The following is a 24030-nucleotide window of genomic DNA, read 5'->3' on the forward strand; positions in this document are numbered from 1 at the left end:
TTCAGTATTGCCCTACATAAAATTTAGAATTTTCACATATGAAAGAATTATAAATGCTTTTTCAATACTGAAGATATGTAAGTAGTTAAGAAATTCAAATACAGTAAGAAACTAATCAATTTCATGATAAAAATCAATGGAAATCAATGGTATAAATAAAAAATGGTCCTTCACATCATAGTTTTTAGACCCGGTCCGGTGGCCAGTCCGGTCCAAGGTCTGGGTTCCGGGTTTTGACCAGGTCACCGGGTTGCCCAGATCAATTCTTAAAAAAAAAAACTCAAAACGACGTCGTTTTAGTAAAAAAAAAAAACAAAAGTCAACGGGTTACAACCGAGTTTTTAACCGGGTCATCGGGTCAACCCGCAGAGTCAGCTGGGTTTTTTCTTTAACCTAGCCTGGTTCCAGCCTCGGATTGGCCGGATCTCGGATCGACCCACCAGACTGGACTAGATTTAAAAACTATGCTTAAAAGTGTTGGGCCTTAGCCATATTATCCAAGAAAATCTTATACCAATAAAAGAACTATTTTTCTTCAGATTTGTTGTTTTACTGGAAAAAAAATTGTTTATTGATATTCTGTTTCATTTTTGTTAATTTCAAGTTTTTATTTTAGTTTATTTTTTATATAGTTTTTAGGGTAATATTAATATTTTTTATATATAAACTTTAAGAATGAAATTGGTATTTATAAATATTTCCATTACCATTGTAGATAGAAATGGATAAATATGGAGAATGGGGGATTTGAAAAACTAAGGAAATTGTTTTTCGCTTGAAAAAATATTTGTTTTTGCAATTGTTTTTATTTTTTAAAGTGTATTTTAAATTGTTTTTCGCTTGAAAAAATATTAAATTAATATTATTTATATGTTTTTAGATGATTTTGAAGTGTTGATATAAAAAATATAAAAAAATATTGTTTTAATGTATTTTTAATTATTGAAAACAACTCTATACCATAATACTATATACATGAATTATTAGATGGGAAGACATCAATTATTCATATGCCTCATTTCTATTATACTATTATATGGATAACTTGTACAATAAACTTACATGGAAATTTAAAATATCTCACCAAATATAGATTTTAAGTTGATAATACATGAAACCTTAGTAGTAGATGAGAGTATTGATATTATTTTTATTTTTTTTAGTTTAATGTGGGTGTTCGGGCTAGCTTACGCGCACCTCGATTAATCCCACGAGCCCTGAAGTTAACGAGCATGTAAACCTTCAATGACCATCATATATGAGCAACCATAAGGCTCGAATCTGAGATTACAGAGGGAGCAAACCTCTTAGTCTCAAGCTCTTACCATTGAGCTACCACCTAGATAATTGAGTATTGATATTATTAAATTTAGATAAAATTGATCAATTTGGTGATTTTTAGATTTAAAATTTGATTTAGATTGGGTTTTTTTGAATTTAATTTAGAGTTGATTATGTCAAACCGATAAGTTTACTGATTTTTTTGAAAATTAATTTTTTTAATTTTATTTTAAATCTTAAAATAAGTTATTATGTTAATTTAAATTGAGTTGCTCAATTGATGACCCGTGTCTTTAGCTGCGCCGGTTTTTATAACTTTGAGGAGTGTGGCCTTGCAAATAAAAGAGGAAAAAAGAAAAAGTATAAAGATCAAGATCAGATATTTTATAATTCAGAGCTAACCTCTTGCATACTGGATTGTACCAAATTAGGCAAGAAAGAAAAGAGGGGAAGAAATGTCACTTGTTATTCGACAAATGACACGTCGCTCCTGATTTTCCCTGTTAACTTCATAAGAAGCGATCTTCAGAGCTATTTTAATAACCCAAACAAACAAACAGTCCCTTCTACAATTTCTCTACAGTTTCATCCCTTCGATTCCAGGTACAATCTCTTTCATCTTCTGATTGGTTACTGAGAAAATGTAGGAAGATGAAAGAAATTTTTTTATTTTTTTTCCTTAAACTCTCTTTTAAATGACATGCATGCTATAATGTAACAGTGATTTTTAGTCGCTTAGTGTAGAAAATAACAGTTTTTATTGTTTTTGTCGATTTTTAAAATTCTTAATCGAGAGCTTAATGGTCAATTTAATGAATTTTTTTTTAAAACTGAATTGATTTTTTTATGTGGGTTATGCTTAAATGCAGAGAATTTAAGCTTCAAGGTGGAAAATCTGTAATCTTTAAGCTTGTTTTATACTCTAGTGCAGAGAATTTAAGCTTCAAAGGGGCAAAGTTGTGATTTTTATGATTGTTTTATGCTTCAATGCAGAGAAATTAAGCTTCAGAGTGGCAAAAGTTGTGATTTTGATTGTTGTTTTCAGATGGGATTTGAGGGATTTTTGATTTATTAAAACTAAGAAAGTTGAGGAAATGTGGGTTTAGTGTTTTAATTATTTTGGTTTGAAGTTTGTGAGGTTTAGTGAAAATGAGCGTGGTGGGATTTGATTTTGGGAACGAGAATTGTGTGATTGCAGTAGCGAAGGAACGTGGGATTGATGTTTTGTTGAACGATGAATCAAATCGTGAGACACCGGCTGTGGTGTCTTTTTTTGAGAAGCAGAGATTTATGGGTTCAGAGGGAGCTGCTTCTTTGACTATGAATCCTAAATCGACAGTTTCTCAGGTTAAGCGACTGATTGGGAGGAAGTTTAAAGAAGTTGAGGTTCAAGATGATCTTAAATTGTTTCCTTTTGAGATTGTAGAGGGCCATGATGGTGGTATTTTGATTAAGGTGCAGTACTTGGGTGAGATTCATGAGTTTAGTCCAGTTCAGATTTTGGGGATGTTATTTTCTCATTTGAAACAAATAGCAGAGAAGAGTCTCGAGATGCCTATTTCTGATTGTGTTATTGGTATTCCATGTTACTTCACGGATTTGCAAAGACGTGCTTATTTGGATGCAGCTGCGATTGCTGGACTGCGACCTTTGCGGTTGTTGCATGACTGTACTGCAACTGCACTGGGATATGGCATTTACAAAAATGATATCTCCAATGCAGGCCCAACTTATGTTGTATTTGTTGATATTGGTCACTGTGACACCCAGGTCTGTCTGGCATCTTTCGAGAGTGGACAAATGAAGATATTATCACATGCATTTGACAGGAACCTGGGAGGGAGAGACTTTGATGAGGTTCTTTTCAGTTATTTTGCAGCACAGTTCAAGGAGAAAGATGACATTGATGTTTGTACTAATATGAAGGCATCTATTAGGTTGAGGGCTTCATGTGAGAAATTGAAGAAGGTCTTGAGTGCAAATGCAGAGGCGCCACTTAATATAGAGTGCTTGATGAATGAAAAAGATGTTAGAGGTTTTATTAAGAGGGAGGAGTTTGAAAGGCTGTCATCAGGTTTGGTGGAAAGCATTAGTGTTCCCTGTCAAAAGGTCCTGGCTAACTCTGGCCTGACTGTAGAAAAGATTCATTCGGTTGAACTTGTTGGTTCTGGGTCTAGGATACCAGCAATTACTAGAATGCTAGCTTCTCTATTCAAGAGAGAGCCAAGCCGGAGAATAAATGCAAGCGAGTGTGTGGCTCGTGGTTGTGCTCTTCAGTGTGCAATGCTGAGCCCAATATTTCGAGTAAGAGAATACCAGGTTTGTGCTTTACCATGGACAAATGCACATTAATTCCTTCTCTCTCCTGGCTGTGTGTGGAGTTGTCATTTATTAGCATCCATCATTCTCTCTCTCTCTCTCTCTCTCAGGTCACATGAACATTATAAGTTCAATTTCTTCCTTCAGTTTACTTTGTTTTGACCATCAATAAATTAACATCATATATTATGTGCAACTGCATGCGCTGGCATGCCCATTTTCACATGCGTGGTGCTATGTACTATATATCATGATTGTAATTTGTTCAATGTTGCCACTATCAGGTTCAAGATTCATTTCCTTTCTCCATTGGACTCTCATCAGATAAAGTTCCAATTTGCACATTGCCAAATAGCACGCTTTTCCCAAAAGGCCAGGCTTTCCCAAGTCTTAAGATACTTGCTCTTCACAGAAATAATATGTTTCAGATGGAAGCCTTCTATGCTGATCCGAATGAACTGCCTTTTGGCATAGCATCACAAATCAGCAGTTTTATGGTAAGGATAGCGAGCAACAATCAAGAATAGATATGCTTCTCTTCACAGATATATGCAAATCTTCTCGACTTGACTGTTCTTACTGTTTTGATTGACATTTTGTTCATTTTGTGCTTAAATTTTCTGTTAATGCTTCTGTAGATTGGGCCTTTTCCAGTTTATCAATTGGAAATGGTGAAAGTGAAGGTTAGAGTTCAGTTAAACCTCCATGGAATAGTAAACATAGAGGCATTCATGGTAAGTGTATCTTGACAAATTCTGCAAGCATTTTGACTTATTTGATTTTTTAGCTACACCCCTACTAAATGAGTGTCCTTTAATGCATTAGCAAATTGAAGATGGTGCTGAAGTTACAAATGTTACTTCAGAAAATATGGTGGCCAAATCCGACCATTCACCTTCTGTTGAACAAAATGGTGCTGAAGTTACTAATGTTGCACAGTCAGCACCTTCATCCATACCTGCGGTATGTGTTGGTTCAATTGCCAATCATATGCATGATTTTATATTCTAATTTTTCGCTGCTATTCTTTTGGCTTAACGTATCTGAAAAGATTGCAATAATGAAAAAAGAAGAAAAAGATACTCAATTCTAATATTAGTTTTATATCAGATTTATATTTCCTGGCTTTGTACTAAAAACTGACAATTGATGCCTGATTTTTGCTATCCTTTTCTGGACTGCTGTTGTCATATATTCTTGGCAGCCATATCATTTAGATTTTGCAATACTACAAATTGAGGGTGTCATGAATTCAAAAAAGTGCTTTAGGCTGGAAAATATTGATGTTGGATCCACTTTCTCTGTGAAGGATGAAATTAGGAAAGGAAAATTTTTCAAAAGGCTTGAAATTCCAGTCAGTGAGGAAGTCTATGGAGGAATGACAAAGGCTGAGCTCTCAGAGGCTGAGAAGATAGAGCTTCAGTTGGCACAACAGGACTTGAAGATGGAGCGGATAAAAGACAAGAAAAATGCTTTGGAGTCCTATGTCTATGAGATGCGAGATAAGGTATATAGCTTCATGTCAAGTTCCCTCTTCCCAGAGCTAACCTTTTGTTATCAGCTTCTAAATTGGCATGCAGAATCCATGCCATCTTGGCTGTCCAATGTCTTTGTGGAATGCACTATAAAGTTAGCAGATGTTCTTATTTTATTCTTTCATTCTTTATACAAAATGTGAACTAAAAGGTTAATTTGGTGCATGCTCTTTGGCTTGCTTTGATGATGGATGGCTTGGCAAAAGATTGCTTGGGCTTTCCCTCTTGAGTTTCACATGTTTAGGCTTGGCTTTATTGGAGCATGCACAGGGCACCTTGATAATTTTACTTTAAGAGCATTCACTGCTTTCCGTTTCCATGTAACGGATTTTCTAATATATACACTTTCATTTTTAATTTTTTATTTCACATGTAAGATGTCATAGTTATGGTAATAGCTGCAATCACTTACTAGGGTTAGTACTCTCTCTCCCTCTCCCTCTCCCTCCCTCCCTCCCTCCCTCTCTCTCTCTCTCTCTCTCTCTCTCACACACACACACACACACAAAAAAAAAGTTGCGTTCTCTTTTCTGTTATATTTTTTCTTGTAGAAGTGAATGTGCATGCAGGAATTGCTAGCTTGCTTGTGCAGAAATATTGCTATGAGGACTGTTAAGAATTTTTATTTTAAATTAGGCCCATCTTTCCTTGATTCTATATTCTTATATGTTCTTTATTAGGCTGTAGTTAAGTTCATTAACAGTGAGCCTTTAGATCATGCTTCACCCTTTTTCCCCTTATGAGTTGCATGATGGAATAACTCGGTAATATGAATAGATTTTCAGTAAGTACCAGAGCTTTGCCACCGAGTCAGAAAGGGATGAGATCTCTATAAATCTTCAAAAGACAGAGGAGTGGCTTTACGAAGATGAACCTGATGATGAATCAGAAAATATTTATAATCAAAAGTTAGAGGATCTTAGAAAGGTACTTTGACTAGTATTATCTTTTGGATTCACCATAATTTATTGCTTGATGGAAACAACTGATAAATTTTAAATATTTAATAGCTTGTTGATCCTATTGAAATTCGATATAAAGAAGACGAGGCCAGAGAAAAAGCAAGAAAGGATCTCCTAAGTTGCATCGCGGATTATCGAATGAAAGCTGGGTCACTTACAGCTGGTGAGAGGGATGCGGTATGATCCTTGTCCTGTAATAGGGTGGCAGTAGAGATTTTGGTGATCAGTCACCAAATCTACTCTTTTGACATTTCCCCCATTTTTCAGGTTATAGATGAGTGCAACAAGGCTGAAAAATGGCTGCAAGAGAAAACTCAACAGCAGGACTCATTACCAAAAAATGTTGATCCAGTGCTGTGGTCATGCGAAATCAAGAGAAAAGCAGAGGGTTTTGATGCGTACTGTTCTCACATCCTTAGACTGGCAATATTTATCTCTGCAGTAGAACCAAATTATCTAGTTTACTTTACTTTCAGTGTCCTTTTCTATAGAGTAGTTTATATTCAATATCTAACTAGCATAATGTGTTGAACATTTTTGCTTTTTGATTTGATCTCTTGTGGACACTGCTTTGAAGATTGATCTTGTCAGATCATCACAAGGACAAAAATATGACAGCATGTTGTGCATCAAGTGATGATTGAAAGCTTCTAGCTAAATCGCTGTGCAATATTTCACTCAAATTCATGGTCTGAGTTTCGAGTACTCAAGCAAAACAGATTTTGGGTGTACTATGAAAAAAAAAAAAAGGTTGGATCTGTACGGAGACAATGTTTTTGGGTCACTCTCATTGTCAAAGGGATCGATATCAACACATAGGTTTATGACACACCCATACACGTTGAATGATGGATTTGAAAATTTTATTTATTCACTAATATAAGTGTATGTAGATTTGATAAGATTCTATTCTCCAAGGATCTCACCTTCATCGTAGTAGTGTTTTCTTCTCAGTTTCTTGACTGTTGCTTCTTATCTTTTAGATGTTATTACTCCTTTTAATTTCTTCACAGAAGCTGATGGGTTTTTTTGTTTCAGGACCTGCAAATATATAACAAAATCTCTCCCAAGAACAGATGATTCGGATCACATAGACAAACCAGATGACGGGGAGTTAGATTGATGCTGTTATACGCTGTTGTTTTATGTCATCAAGCAGCAACAGCAGAAAAACAACCAGAATATTTATCCTGAATTAGGTCCATTTTATTGGCTGATCAGCTAGTTACATATTTCACAGGAATGGTTCATTAATTTTGCTTGGAAGTGAGTTTTGTATTTGCATATCCAGTTGCTTGCTAAGATTCTTTTGCCGTCATGCAACATTGGTTCTCTGGTAGGGTTGAAAGATGCTTTGAGACTGAGGTGGGCTGTAGGTTCAGTACTTATCCATACAAGAAAAAAGAAGGGAAATTTCTTTGACAAAAATGTAATATCCAGGAAGGATATGCTTTGGTCATCATGCATATATTCTCATGTGTTTTACCCAACTCAACTGTGTTACCTTTTTTGCATGATGAAATGAGAATTTACATATTTGATTTTGATAGATACTTATGCTTTGTGTAAAGACGGTAATGCTTGTTGAAAAATTATACGCTGCTCAAGCTATAATTACCAATAAACTATAAGGTGGAGAGAGAAATAGGAGAAAAAAAAAATTAAAATCTTTATTCACAACAATCTTGATAAACTGATTCCTGCACTAAGTCTGCAATAATGTTTCCTCTAGTAGAACCAATGAATTTAGTTTTTTTTTTTGAACTAGGATGATGATGCTAGGCATGTATAGCTAGAGTTGTATCTGTGTTGGGCGAGCAGATGGGATGAGATGAAACTGAACAGCATCGATGTTAAGTTTCAGAAAATCAATTATCTTCCCATTTGTCCAGATGACTTAGCCTTCTCCACCTGAAATTGGAACATCTATACAATCAGGAGCTTCATCATTGAGAAAAATTATTTCCAGCATTCATGCCATGCACATGCTTGTCAAAGTTGCTGGATTCATATCAACTAGTCAACTAAAGAACACCAGTTGCACTTGATTTTTGTTTACTGTAGCAATCAATTGACACAGACATATGACAAGATGCCATGGCCACACCATAGACTTATCTTTTGGTTACCATTGTGTTAATGGGAATGTATCCTCTTTCTATCGATAATTACTTGTTGCTATGAATGCTTGATGATATCGCGCCACATCTGTCAATCCTACGTTGTATCATCAACGCAGAAAACTATTATTACACAGAGCAGGTTCAGGAGAGCATCTTGGCAACGGTTATGTTTGTTGTTGGGCTGATGACAATGGTGTTGATGCAGGACTTGCGTAGTGGTGATGTTTTCTAAGAAAGTACAATCTCCACTTCTTTTTCCAATACAAATCATCTTCCTTACTAAGCCTTGCTCGGCCTGAGTCAATAGATACATAATACCTGACCTCTTTAAAATAAATTAGGTGGAAAATAAATTTGTTAGCTTTACTTGCGAATCTCTGAACCAATCAAATCTTGTTTTGATATATATATTTTAAAATATATATATATATATTTTAATATTGAAACGATATTGATTAACTTTGAGTATCTCATTTAATAACAAAATATTAGAAATAATTATGGAGATTAGAGAGTTAAAGTAAAAAGAGTAATTAACCTTGCAGCTGCATTGAAACCCACTGACACCATGAAGAATAACCCCATTATTGACATATTGCACAATATAATATATGTAAGTCATTTGACCATTTTCCTTTGTACACTCGACAAAATTAACTGTGGTGACAACTCTGTTGCGTCGCCAAAGCTTTGTTTGGTATCTCATACAAAAAAAGGCAGAGATATATTTCATATAAATTCACTTCAAAATTATAACAAATTTATTTTACTTTTTCATTCCTGCTTCTGTAATTAAACATGCTTATGTTTTCTTATATATATATATATATATATATTTATTTATTTTTTATCTTAGAACGATAACCGAACGACAAATCAAGAGCTCATTGTCCTATAGTTAATTGTCCATAAATCCATATGTATTTTGCAACCACTCTCCTGGCATTCTGTTATCAACTATCATATTATAATGCATAAAAAAAACTACAAAAGTCTATTATTAGTGGAAATGTTAAAATTATAATACGTAATTTGTCGGAATCAAATATCAGGTCTCCAAGCAAAGCATTACAGCTGATGCAGAAGATAAATTCAGAAAATCCACAGCCCAGTAAAAGCTTGGCAGGTAAAGCCAGTCCGTGTGCTCTTGCACCACCTTCTCATCACTATAAACACATTGAGCAGCCACTATAATCCACCATGACAGGCAGTGATGCAAGCCCGGTTAACACTAGGTGAAAGACAAGTGCAGTTGCTGATATCATGGCACATGAGGTCACAGCACTTTGTGCTTGAAGGAATTTTTGTATAGGAAAATTCACAGCGTAAGCAAAATTTGGGTATGAGACCATATACAAAGACAGCTGCGCTGCTGACGCTACGGTTGTTGGTTCATCAAGCAAGATCAAATTGGCTTTGCGAAATTACCATGAGGCCATAGGCTAAGAATTGGACACCACATTGCCAAGAGAGGCAGCAGCAAGCTCAAGATCGCCGAGGTGGCCAGCGAAGATTCTGGTGGACAAGGACATGGGTTGTTGATCAAGTAAACCAAAACAGCAGGTGCAGCTAAGCGGAGAAGGATCTTAAGTTCAATCCAGGATGCCAACCGAGGCGCTTGAAGTAGCCTAAGTTGTTGTCGACATTTTCAAGCCTGGAAGTCCAATTCATGATACTGAGAAATTGGTTCAGGTTCTGGGATTGAGCGTAAAAGGGGTTTATGGACTTCAGCTCGAGACTCCATTTTGTCCATTTTTGTGGAGATCGTGATGTTGATTTGGTTACTTGGGTTGAAAAATGGAGAATATGATTTGAGAATGGGCTGGAGGATATATAATCATGGTGAGAGACTTGAGGAATACTCCTCATGGTTTGTCAGTGAATTATTCCATAGGATCACCACAAGTGATTCATAAAAAAAAACAAAAAACAAAAAATAAAATTCACCACAAGTGGTAAACAAATATTGCTTTAAGATACGAAGAGATCATAATAAGTTCAAGTTCTATCCCCGAATAGCTTGTTAATCTTAAATCCTTGGTCACACATGACCTTTTTTCTGAAAAAAAAAAGATAAGCGGTTCTTGTCAATTTAATAAATCATGTAATTGAGATTATAATTGTTAGATTTGGTCAGATTTGATTTAGTTTAGAGCCCTGGTCTTTGGGTTGTTGAGTTGATCCATGAATTACTTGATTAACTCAAGTATATAATATTTTTTAATCTAGAACGATATTATTTTAATTTTAAAATATTTTTTAATTTTTATTCAATTGAGTTTAAATCAGATTTAATATCGTTAAATAGGTTAGAGATTAACGTTGTAGTTCATCCAAGTTTGACTAAGTTAATTTTAAAAAATAATTTAAAATAAAATTTAATTTAGATTAAGCTCTGAATCCTTAAGTCGTCGAGATATAATCAATCCAAGTTATGAAGCTCTAGTTGTAGTAATTTAAAGAGATTCATATATAAATAAATACCATCTCTTATACACATTTTATAAAATGGTTTACTTTTTTCTTTTATGACAGGTATTCTTGGTGAATTACTGAATTTTCCTATTGTAAAAATAAAGTAATTTTTCTTCTAATTTATATGTAAAAAAATAAAAAATACTCCTCTCATATATGATTAAAAAAATTCACCTTCACAATAGTTTTCTGCATAACTTCAATGGTAATCGAGAGAAAGCACACCATAGTTTTGTCAAATAATGTTTAAAATTATTCATTACCAAGATAGCTGGCCTTTTAATGAGAAAAAGAAAATTCCTTGTGGATTGGCTGGGAAAAATTTACGACTGCTCTTAATTACTTCCAGCACTTGTTCGGCTTAAGAGTTTGTTGATGACCAAGACATTGTTGCACAATTGGCGAAAAACTGCGTTTCTCGAAGACAGCAACATTTGTTGGCCAGGAACCTGTTTCTTGAACCCATTCTCGCATGATTCAACATCAGCAACTGCTGCTCTCACCCAAGCACGCACATCATTAGTAGCATTGGCTAACAGAGCAGCCAATGAGTCATCAAGTTGCTGGATGGCATCCAAGTATTGATCTGAACAATCTTCTAGGGCTTGCTCATTGACAGGGCCCAGAGTTTTGTTACTAAGCAATGTTGTCTTGATGTACGAGGATGTGTTTGTTGCGTTCGTTGATGCAAGGTTTAATGCAATTATGCCAAGTTGCTGTAGATTGGCTTGTTTGCTATCAGGGTTAGATTCAAGGCTGGCAACACAATTAACCTTGTTATGAGTTTTTGTACATACTTCTTGGATTAGGTTGGTGCTTCCTTTGGCCACTGATGGGTGGAAGAAGAAGGTGAGGCTTAGAGTTGCAGAAAACAGGAAGAAACTTGTAACGGGCTTCATCTTTTCTGTAATCTGCTAAAAGGGGCTGGTTGTTTGTGGCTTTATATCAAGAAAAGAACAGGCTAATTTTTCAAAAATAGTTTTTTGGACAACTAGTATGAGGTAAGTTTTTGTTAAATTAGTAAGCAAAAGGATTCAAGCAATTAAAGACTAGAAATGGAAGAAACAAATGCGGTTAACCACTAAAGAAAGCTGTTCTTCAGGGCTTCAATATAATTCTCAGGCCAACTCCGAAACAGTCAATAAAGTTAGAAAAACAACGGGGCCCTTCCTCACCCCTCTAAATCCTACCTTGGATGTTCTCAAAGAATCGTTTATTTCTGGGTTGTATATTTAGAAATTTTTTGAACCTAAAATGATATTATCTTGATCAAACTTACTATATATGGTGTAAGATCCAACCCTTTGTGTTGTTCAAAATAGTAAAGACATAATAACGTGATGGTAATATCCATTTGCTCCCAAAGTCTTAGTCGTCGTCGTCGTCGTCGTCGTCATCTTCTGTTTTATTTTTTTTTATATAAAAAAAACCTAATTAAACACATATAAACATGATATTCATTGATCTCATTGTTCTGGGATTGGTCTTCTTTCTTCTAGCTATTCTTTTTTTTAAAAAATGTCATAGTATTGCAACCGTTTTTTCTAGGAGATAATTTTTTTTTAACCATAGACACAAAACTTGAGAATTACACGAGCAGATGAGTGTAAAAAGAGATTAATTTTAACACCAAATCAAAATTAAGCGGTCAAGTTGATAAATAAACATAAATTAAAATTCTCAATTTAAATATAGGTTGACCAACTAATAAAAACTCAATTTGACTTAAAAATAAAATTTAAAAACTTTATATATTTTTTTAAATTGAACTGATAATATTTTGGATTAACAAATTAATTTGAGTTAATTTGTTGAGTTTACGATTCAAGTTATAAATTTGATTAAATTTAATAATTTTATTTTTTAAAATTATTTTTATTTAATTATAAGATAACAAACACAGACAATTATAGTAAAACAACCAAATAAAATATAAAAAGAATGACACTATGAATTGCACAAAAAAAAAAACTCTTGTTAATATTAAAAAAAGAACACTATAATCTTATTCAAAAATATAGAAAAAATTGAACAATATTAAATAAAAAAATATCTAGTTAGTTGACCCTACTTTGTTACGATTCATTGGGAGGTAATTATCACACGTATCATTAATAGGGAAAACTGATATTTGAACAATTTTTTTAGAACTTTTGAGGTGCTCTTACAACCACGTTTCAAGGGTTTTGAATCTCTACGGGACGCCTCCATCATCACAGTTTGAGATTTCTATTACAAGGCTTGGCTATTAAAATTGGAAGTGCAGAAGTTACGGTTTAAGGATACTAAGAAACATTACAATAATTTTAAAACTAGATCCGAGATTAATCCAAAATAAAAACTGAATCACATGTCGAAGAGCTTAACCCAATTCTTCTTTTTTTAATAAAAAAAATTAAAACATTGTTATTTTGATAAAAATAAATTTTTTAGAAAGAGTTAATAGATTGATGACTAAGTTAGGTCAAATTAATTGAATTAGCGGAGTTTTTTTAATTTTTAATTTTATTTCAACTTATATTGATCTAAACTCAAAATCAATTGAATTATAGATTAATTTTAAAATAATAGCTAAACCTTTTATAAAACTAAAATGATTTTAAAAAATTAGCACCAAATTCAATACTCTTGAATATTAATTCAAGGGAAAAAGGATATGAGAAACTACAAGAAATGAAAAGGAAACCTCTTGCTTCTTGAGATTTATTTAGTAAAAATGTCTCCTTAAAGGCAAACAAAATATCCACTAAACCTAAATCAATGTCCTTTTTACTCCTTCAAGAGTGTTTCTTTATTGTCATTCCAAGAATCCAATCAACTGCAAGCTTTCACCACCTGAAAAATCCAAAATTCACAGCTAATGAATTTAAATTTTCTAATTATTTTTTTAGATTGTGAGAAGAGATATTTTCAACTTTATTTTTGAACATTCAACTACTTATTTTACCCGAATTTGATACGTGATTTATTGTTTTCATTCAAGCTTTTTGAATGGTTTTTGCTATAAACATGCTTTTTTTTTTAATAAATTTTTCAATCTGTAATTATTGATTTGGACAAGAAGGAAGCAAAATAAATGAATTTGGTTGATTTAACTTTCAATTTAAAAGAATAAAAAAAATAAAACATCGTTAAGTTTTTTTAATAATAGCATGGAATACTTGATCATTTTTTACTCTTAAAGCTTTCATCACCAAATATAAAAATTATTTTTCAATCTTGAATTTGATTGACATTAAGGAATTAATTAGGGCTTTTTTCTAATTAATTTAATATTTTTCAATCTTTCTTGCTTAAAGGAATTCAAATATTTTCTTGAATTAAATAGAATATTTATTTTACTTTGATGATCAATATAATTTGTTGAATGAACAATCTCTTTGAATCGAATATATAAACACTAAATTATATTTTACGTTTTGTTTTTGGAATTTTATTTTTCTTCAGTTTTCAATTTAATCCTTAATCTTTATTATAGTTTCTTGTAAGAAGAATTAGAATAATTTTTCTTGGGTTTGACCTGGCTCTCACTATTGTGCTATGAAAATCAATTCCTTAAAAAGAGAAAATTTAGAATTAATTTTGGTGGTTTTGACAGTGACCATCTTTTTGCACCTTAGTCTTTTTAATTTTGTATATTAGTCTTTGATTTCTTACACTTGATAAACTTTGGTAGAGGTGACAAAAGTCTATTGGAAAAGGGTTTATGGAAAATCAATGATTATGTTGCTTTCTTTATTGAATAGAAGTCAATGTTTGTTACTTTAATTATTGAAGGGAAGCCGATAATTATAGTGCTTTCATATTGAATGAAGCCAATGTGTGTTGTTTTCTTGAAAAAAAAAAGTTATTGTTATGTTGCTTTCATAGTTGGATGAAAGCCAACGTTTGTAGCTCCCATCATTGAATGGAAACCAATGATATGTTGTTTACATCATTTGATGAAAGTTAATGTTTGTAATTTTATTAATGAATGGAAGTCATTGATATGTTGCTTGCTTCTATTAATGAATGAAAGTCATTGTTATATTACTTTTATAACTGGATAAAAGCTAATGTCTATAGTTTTCATCGTTGAGTGGAAGCTGCTATTTGTTGCGTTCATGGTTAAATGAAAGTCAATAATATATCGTTTGTATTATTAAAATAAAACAAATAAGATGAAGTGTTATGAATATTGAATATGACTTTTGGAGGTGAGAATGAGGTTATGATTCTAAAGCAACTAAAATTTTAGATTGGAAGGGAAAATATGTTATATTAAGGAAAATGATAATTAGTGTGTTGAGAATTATCAAAATTTATTTAAATACTAGGGAGCATTTGTGAATTTTATTATTAAATTGTTTATTATTTTATTGTTGTTATTTGTAGGATCATCACACACTACAGACATAATTGATATATTGGGGTTATATTTTATTGTATTAAGTATATTTTATACTTACACACTTCTTATGTATAATTAGTATAATCCTTAACTTTATTATGTAAATTAATCATTTTGTAAACTGTTTAGATGTAGTACCATGCATTTACTTTTCTTGTTATATATTTTATATGCTTGTCCTTTGATTTTTAAGCTTTATTATTCGTATTTTATGGAAGAAAATTTATTATATGTCAATCTTGAATTATGTTGATATGGGATAAAGTCCAGAATAGGTAGACCATGATTGTTGTGTTGTTTGGGTTGTGACCGAAGATGTCAATATGGGGTAAGTATAGAGAAAATTCAGTTGCAATTCTGGTAGGATCTTTAATACCGTAAGACTTTGTTTAACCACTTATATAAATGAATTATAAATAAATAAAAGATTGACCCTAATGTTTCATATAAGTATATTATTTGGACACAACATGTGTTAAAAATTAGGATGTTACATATGTATTAATGTTGATGACAAATATTCTTGACATATGTATTAATAAGAAAAAAAATCCTTAATATATTTATTAATGGGGGAAATACCCCCTGATATATATATATATATATATATATATATGTGTGTGTGTGTGTGTGTGTGCGCGCGCGCGCGCGCGCGCGCGTGGGGGGATTTTTACACATTATTTCTTACACAAAATTAATATTAATAGAAATATAGTAGATTTTTAAAAAGTTTTTATATACATAATAAATGTAGAGAGAATAAAATCTAAAATGGAGTTATATTCAAAGAAAGTTAGTCATGTGTGTTGGGGGGATGGGTTCTTAAAGAATTTTTACACACTATTTCTTACATAAAATTAATATTAGTAGAAATAGAGTGGATTTTTAGAAAGTTTTTATATACATAATAAATGTAGAGAAAATAAAATCTAAAATGTAGTTATATTCAAAGAAAGTTAGTCATTTATTTGTCTGAGCCTAAAAAAACGAATTATTTCTTTACAAATTATAGGAGGTTTTCTTAGCTTTTAAATTGGGCTTTATCATTAACCTTATTTTTTTAATCAAGACGAGCTGAAGTTAAATGTTTTATTCAATAAATATAATTATCTAAAAAGCTAAAAGTATATTACAAGAACGTAGTAGCCTTCCACTGTTAATTTGTCATCATTACTTGTTTCACGTCATCTTTCAATCCCAAAGATTGGATACAGAGGGCAGATCCTTCTTTACTGATTCCAAACATTCCAGCCAAACACTTTACTCCTGCAGAGGTGGCTGCCTTTTGTCATCCCATGTATTCAACCGGTTCTTCGCATTCTCCACCTGAAAATTTTGACACTAGTAATTAATTTCTGCTTTATCTGCTATTTTATTTCTTTTTCTGAAAAAATAAGGATGAAATGAAAAGATTATGATAAAAATCCTTTGAAAGGGAACTAACTAGCTTAAAATAATAATAAAAAAAATTATAGGGTATTTGGAAGATTAAAATATATAAAATCATAAAAAATATTAATTTAATTTTTTACCTCTTTATTCCAATCTGTTCTCAAAGTAACCCATAACAAAATAATAGTTTGCAAAAGTGTGCCTCCCAGCATGCCTGACCATATTCCCTGCAGAAATTACAGTAAATAGTTATGTATTATATATACCTTTAAATTGACAAATATAACTCCACTACTTCAGTTTCAGACATCTTGTTCTCAAAATTCTGCAATTCAAGATTTGAAGGATTCATATGGTTTGTAAGCAAACCTTTATGGCAATTAAAAGTTTTGCTTTTATTATCATAAAATAAAATAAAGGTAATTAAAAGCAAGGCAATAGTATATTACCTTGGCACCAAGGTCAAATTTAAAACCAAGAAGCACCCCTAGTGGAATACCAAGAAGGTAGTAGCACCCTACATTCACATATGCAACAAATGCTTGCCATCCACATCCAACAGCCACCCCTTCAACACAAACAAATTTATCTACAGTTATGGCAACCATTACAGTGCACAGGGTAAGGAGTGATCAGCACTGTAATGCAGATGATATGAAGTTCTATCTCTGAACAGAAGAACATTTTTCTATTGAGTTGTGAGCACCATTATGGCAACCATCATGTTTCTTTACTCTATATGATCTGCCTTGCTTCAATTTGTATATACTAATTTGACCTTGAGCTTCCGGGTGTGTACAGCCAGCTGCCAATTTGGCTTCACCATGTTTTGACATTAGCTCAGTTGTTTGAATTTTATGTATGTATTAACTCTATGCTTCAAGCTGGCAGCTTTTCGCAGCTATTGCTCTTGGCCCTGTGCCTTGAAGCTAGCTTTGCATGCTAATATATATTTTATGAATACAAACGTTTCTTGCTTCACTCTCATCGTTTGCTTGATGACAACTATCAACACTTTCATGCTTACTAAATTACAGAGAAAGGTAAACGGCAATACCAGCTTCACCTTCAGTGAAGATTGTTAAGGAGAAGAACATTTTTTTGGTTAAAGATTGTTACCGGACAGAACAGGCTGAATGCCATTTAGTATGAGAGTGGCAGCGAGGAATGGAGAGAGATCAGAGGCAGCTTTAGCAACAACTTCACCTTCAGTGAAGATATAGCTAATGGAGTCTCGAAATATCATCACAATAATGGCTGCAATTACTGAAATTATAAATGAACATAAAGTCACCACAACGACTGAAAATGATGCTGATTTTGGATGCCCTGCTCCTAGCTCATTGCTCACTCTCACACTGTTTGAAATCAAGTAAATGTTGTCAATTTTTGTGTTCTATGCAATAATATATATATATATATATATATATATATATATATTATGATTTAAAACTAATGTAATTCATTTAGTTTCATATTATGTTAGGTGCTTATGACCATCTTTTATTATGCAACTATCCATGTTGATGTTAATGAAAATATTATGGATTAAATCAGATACATAAACACAATATCAATAATATGATGAGAAGGGTACTTAATTTAAAAAATAATATGTATCATGAATCATTTAAAAAATAATAAAATTAAGACTTCTCATATTTTGAAAATTCAGATAAAGATTTATTATAATGATAATTGATATGATTTGCAATCTGCTCAAAATTTAATTATAATATGGGGCAGGAATTGATTTGAGACTATAAATTATTTAAAAATAATCATAGTTATTAAATCTAGTTTTAATCTATACTTCAGAGCTCTAAACCCTATATAAACCCAAGGTTGAGTTAGATGTGTAATTAAATTGGTATATATAATAATTAGTGAGGTAATATTCTCTTCTTTTAAGTTTTATTTACATAAATTTGGATAGAAACATGCTGGAGCACAATTTTGATATAACAAAAGCCAAGATAGAAAATTTTAACTGGCCTTGCAGCAGAGTTAAATCCAACTGAAATCATGAACACCCATCCTAATATTGTCGTGCTGCATATAGAGATGAATAAATAGTGTTAACATTTCAGTCAGTCACCAAGCTTTTTCTTTCTTTTCTTGAAGTACCTAGCAAGAGACAGAGAAAATCTGAAAGCATCAAGTCTATCTCATGGCTTACCAAACTGAGAGAGAATCCAACGCAACCTCAGCATTTTTAAGCAATCCAGCAATCAAGACTAAAATCTGAAAGTACCAAGTCTCTAAACACAACATTACTGCTGAGGCAGCAGACAATTTAAAGAACCTCCAAAGACCATTAAAGGCCTGCAAACTAAAACCTTTCCATGTGTTTCTACACGTCTTACCCATTGCAATGTATGCAAATTGAGCCACCACTATGATCCACCAAGACAGACTCAACACAAGGCCCGCACCTAACAAGCCCCAGTCCCATTTGAAGACTGCAAGCCAGGTTAGAAAAAGATGCACCACAAGTGCACCTACTGATATGTATGCACTAGGTACAATTATGCTTTGGGATTGCAAGAATTTTTGAATAGGGAAGTTTGCAGCATAAGCAAAAATTTGAGGGATGAGTCCACGGACAAAAACCGCAGCTGCTGATGCTATGTTGACTGGTTCACCTAGAAAAATCAAGATAGGTTTGGAAAATATGTAGATCACCATTAGAGGGAGAGCTGTTAGCATGAGGAGAATAGTTGATCTTTGGAGGTATATGCCTAGAATTTCATATCTATTCGCTCCATATGCTTGGCCACATAGGGTTTCCACTGCACTTCCCATTCCAAGCTGCAAGACAAAACAAAATCAAACCTGCTTTAACAAAACTAGAGGATAATTTTCTACTTCATATAAGCTGATACTTCCAAATCCTTCCTCTAGTACACACAAATTTAGAAGGGAAAAGAGACATATATAAGAGCGAGAGAAGGTGTTACGTACCAGAAGGCCATAAGCAAAAACTTGGATGCCAGTGTTGCCAAGAGAGACAGCAGCAAGCTCAAGGTTTCCAAGATGCCCACAAAAGATCTGAGTAGACATGGAAATCACATTATTGAGCAAGTAAACTATCACAGCCGGAGCTGCAAGCTGGAAAAGCAATTTCAGTTCAACCCAGGAAGCTAAACGGAGTCTCTTAGAGTATGGTGATTGATTATTTGTTAGTATTTCTTCAAGCTCATTGCTTACAGTCTCGTCATGGTGAGAGACTTTAGAGCTTAATCTTGAAGTATCAGAGTCCATTCTCCTCCTCTTTTGCGCTACTAATTTGAGCTTATATATCGAATAAATGCTGATAAATTGTTCTATAGTCCTTGGATTTGAACTTTGTTATATCTTAGTCCCTCATATTTGAAAACCATTAGTTGAGTTCCTTCATTTTTGTTGATTGTTGTGGTATAAAAACATTTGTTGGTGTTTTCTAAATCCCAAATGTGTAGTTCGAACCATTAATTTGAACTAAGAGAAAACCAACATATAAATGTGTTCAGAGAAAATAACATAGGGGAACTTGATAAAAAGAATAAAAAACAAGACAGAATTTTGCTAAAAAGGGTCTAAATAACTTAGAGTTCTTATTTGTGTTTTATTAATGAATATTTCTCTCAGTTTGAATCTTAAAAGATTTACAATTCTTTAAATAGAAAAATAACTTATTTTTATAAAATTGAAAAATCATAATCTTAAATCAAATAAAAAACAATATAAAATTCAAAATTAAACTAGAAATCTAATAAATAAAAGGAAAATAACAAAATTGAATGAAAGAGCATTTTTTAACCTAATTTGAAGATCATTTTGAACTCAGTTGATTATAACATATAAGTTGATCCCATATAGAAATAGACATACGAAATCTTTTGACCAAATTTAAAAATGATTCAAAAAATTATGAGTTTTTCTATCTAAATGGTTTTTTCGGTATGATCAAGCTTCTTCTTGGACTAATCTATGTCCTACTAATTCATAAACAAGCCTGGTAGGCATTCTACGTAGTCTAATGATAGTATATATGCATCATCAAATGCTTCATAACTTTATTTTCTTTAAGGTCATAAATTAATACGAGTTAAAGTACTATGTTATAGATTTTTTAAACATAAAGAACTCTAAACATTTATAAAATAAATAATAAAAAAGAACTCTAAACATTATGATCTTCACTCTTTTTAGATTTTATCTTGCGATACTGTCTTTGTATTAGTTTGTTAAACCATATTCAATAACCATGATATATGTATGATACACATCTAGCCCAACATGGACCAGGTGTTACATATCATCTAGTCTCACCATAAAATTTGAAACTAATGTTGTAAAATACAATCTAACCAAAGCAATGATTGAACACCATTAGAAAATTGAAAAAAGTCAATGGAATATTATAATGATGTTAAGGAAAAACTTCTGCCAACAATTACTATACTAACAAAAGTGTCAATGAAAACATGTCACTAACAATATACTTGAATTAGGTTTAAAAATTTTAAAAAACTATATATTATTTATCTCATCTTAAGATTTCTCTACCAAGCATCTATCATATACATCAATTTAGGATGATTTTCAAGCTGACTCCATTGAAATAATTGTTCTTTTAACGATGGTTTTGTCATAGATGTGATCAAATAGACCACTTCAATATTGGTAAACCTAAAAATAAATTTATCAAAGTCATTTTCATTTAGTGTAAACATAAAGAACTGTAAACATTTTAAAAAATAAAAATAAAGAAAGAACTTTAAACGTTATGTCCTTCACTCTCTTTAAATTTTATCATACGACACTATCTTTGTGTTGGTCTGTTAGACCATATTCAATAGCCATGATTTATGATATACATCTATTCCAACTTGAACATGATGTTGCATACCATCCAATCCCACCATCAAATTTGAACCTAATGTTGTAAAATATGATCTAACCAAGGTAATGATTGAACACCATCAGAAAATAAAATAAAAAAAATTGATAGAATATTCTGTTGACATTAAGGAGAAACTTCTACCGATAATTACTATACCGATAAATTTTTTGACAAAAACAAGTCATCGATAATATAATTATCAGGAATTGGTGCTCCGTCATCGATTCCATCAGCAACTTCTTTTTCTGATTATATCACTAACAAAATATTCATGCAAAAAATATATTTTTTTCACTCATTTCCCATCGATAACTTTGTTGGCTACCTTAATTACCAATGGAATTCTCTGTCACCGATTCCATCATAAATTTTTCATCGCCTATTTCATCAGAATGTTTGATATTTACCAAATTGCATTGTGGTTTTCCCACACTCTCCTGATCATCCTTTTATGTTTTGCTTCTTAGTAAAAAATTCCTTTAAAAGTCAATTCATATACAAGTTAGTTTTTAAAATTAAAAAGAAACTATATTTTATTTATCTAACTTTAAATTTCCCCCACCAATCATATACCATATTCATCAATTTTGGAAGATCTTGAAGTTGATTCCATTGAAACAATGGTTCTTTGAACGATGGTTTTGTCGTAGATGTGATCAAACAAACCGCTTCATTATCAATAATCCTGAAAATCAATTCATTGAAAGTCATTTTAATTTAATGTAAATATAAAGAACTCTAATCATTTATCAAGAAAAATAAATAAACTTTAATGTTATGGCCTTCAATTTCTTTGAATTTTATCTTGCAACACAGACTTTGTGTTTATCTCTTAAAGCATATTTAATAAACATGATATATGATACAAATCCAGTCCAACTTCGACCTAATATTGCATACCATCTAGTCCCACCATAAAATTTGAACCTAATGTTGTAAAATACATCTACCCAAGGCAATGATCAAACTAAAAAATTGGAAAAAGTCAACTGAATATTATGTTGATATTAAGGAAAAACTTCAATTGGCAAGTACTATTTTGATAAAATTTTCAATGAAAACATGTCATCAACAATATACTTGTCGGGAATTTATGTTTCGTCATTGATTCTGTAAGTAACTTCTTTTTCTAACAGTATTGCCAATGAAATACTTAATCTAAAAATTAGATTTTTTCACTCATTTTTCATCAGTAACTTTGCTGGCAACCTTATTTACAAGTGAAATATTCCAACTCATATTTTGTTGAAAATCCACCTTAATTGCCGATGGAATTTTTCATCATTGATTCCATTAGAAATATTTCATTGCCTATTCCATCATAATATTGCTTGATACTTACCAAATTGCATTGTGATCAAACAAGCTATTTCAGTATTGGTAAACCTGAAAATTAATTCATCAAAGTCATTTTTATTTAATGTAAAACTTCAAATAACATAATTCAAAAAATAACTTTAACAGTGAGAAAAAATTGTGTGGTCAGTCTTCCATTCTACAATAAGTTTTCTTATATAAAAGTCTTATGAAAAAGGGATTCTAGCTCTTCAGCCCACATTGAATGAGCTTTGGTTGGTAATGTGTGCAGAAGGTGTCTCTTCAAATGTCTCTACATGTTCGACACCTAAATTAATGGCATGTTCATGATCACTGATATTACTGCTCGATAAAGCAGCTACGTTTTTATTAGACTTTAAGCTTTTTCTCCATTCAATATTTTTTATTGTGTCACCGATTCTGTCAAAAATAAGAACCTTCATTTTTATGGGCTAGTCCGTCACTAATTCTAACAAAATACCCAAAACCTTTTATAACTTTCCGACAAAAATTACAAGTTCATCATCGATTCTTCCAAAAATACAAATCTTAATTTCTGGCGAACTAGTCTCTCGCTCATTTTATTGGTAAACCTAAAGCCTTCTGTAACTTTCTAACAAAAATAAAAAGTTCATCGATGATTTCATAAAAAATAACCTTAATTTTTGTCATTGAATTTGTCAGCAATTAAGGAATTTTTTTGTTAGTTTTTATAATCCCATTTCCAATCTAAACATAAAACAATAACACCACCAAGCACATTCAATCCAACAATTTCTCACATTAAATTCACAACCACAACAAAATAAAAATACTCGTGCAATTATTGAAACAATGAACATATCTCTAAAATTATACAAAAGTAAATATAATGCATTATAAAGCACCAACAATTGTCCAAAACAAATTAAATTTTATTATACAATGAAGCATCACATCTTATTCAATTTATTATCTATTAATCATGATCCTTCTCTTCATGGTAATCAAGCAACTTAAGTCAAAGTTTAGTTGGATCGAAGGAGAAGATGTATTATATATGCATCGAAAACTTAAAGTAGATGAATGTCAAACAATGATGAAGTATTTTAACAATGTGAATACTGAGGCAAAAATGTTACTTGTATCTAATAGGCCTTGTTCAGAAGGGATAAATCTTAGAGCGCCAACAAACCCTTTTTAAGTAGATGTATCATCACAACATCTCTATGGTGAAACTTTTTATTCTCACACTTCATACATGACATCTAATTTTACCTTCACTATTATTCTTCCAATTAAAAAGTATGAAATTAATAAAACTTTCAACCCTTTTAAGATAATTTTGCCTATACAACCTTTTACAAGA

The 24030-nt window shown here is 32.0% G+C and overlaps 3 protein-coding genes across 3 annotated transcripts; 1 reads left to right on the plus strand and 2 right to left on the minus strand.

Moving 5' to 3' along the window:
* The first annotated feature begins 1638 nt into the window (after positions 1-1638).
* On the plus strand, positions 1639-7646 carry LOC133699559 (heat shock 70 kDa protein 16-like). The gene is made up of 10 exons (XM_062122851.1): positions 1639-1884; positions 2275-3600; positions 3885-4097; positions 4239-4334; positions 4426-4563; positions 4910-5107; positions 5913-6062; positions 6146-6274; positions 6365-6495; positions 7136-7646. Exons 2-10 carry the CDS (start codon positions 2431-2433, stop codon positions 7218-7220), a joined length of 2310 nt encoding a protein of 769 aa, XP_061978835.1. The 5' UTR covers positions 1639-1884; positions 2275-2430; the 3' UTR covers positions 7221-7646.
* Positions 7647-11030: 3384 nt separating this feature from the next.
* On the minus strand, positions 11031-11594 carry LOC133698928 (pectinesterase inhibitor-like). Its single transcript, XM_062122039.1, has one exon. It carries the CDS (start codon positions 11592-11594, stop codon positions 11031-11033), a length of 564 nt encoding a protein of 187 aa, XP_061978023.1.
* Positions 11595-16160: 4566 nt separating this feature from the next.
* LOC133700234 (protein DETOXIFICATION 40-like) lies at positions 16161-19733 on the minus strand. Its single transcript, XM_062123783.1, has 7 exons — positions 19442-19733; positions 18657-19288; positions 18473-18529; positions 17597-17835; positions 16927-17045; positions 16618-16704; positions 16161-16411 (listed from the first exon to the last, which is right to left on the minus strand). The coding sequence occupies exons 1-7, from the start codon at positions 19538-19540 to the stop codon at positions 16346-16348; spliced, it is 1299 nt and encodes a 432-aa protein (XP_061979767.1). The 5' UTR covers positions 19541-19733; the 3' UTR covers positions 16161-16345.
* Between the last annotated feature and the right edge of the window lie 4297 nt (positions 19734-24030).

Source organism: Populus nigra, chromosome 7 (assembly GCF_951802175.1).
Source record: "Populus nigra chromosome 7, ddPopNigr1.1, whole genome shotgun sequence".
Lineage (NCBI taxonomy): Eukaryota > Viridiplantae > Streptophyta > Magnoliopsida > Malpighiales > Salicaceae > Populus > Populus nigra.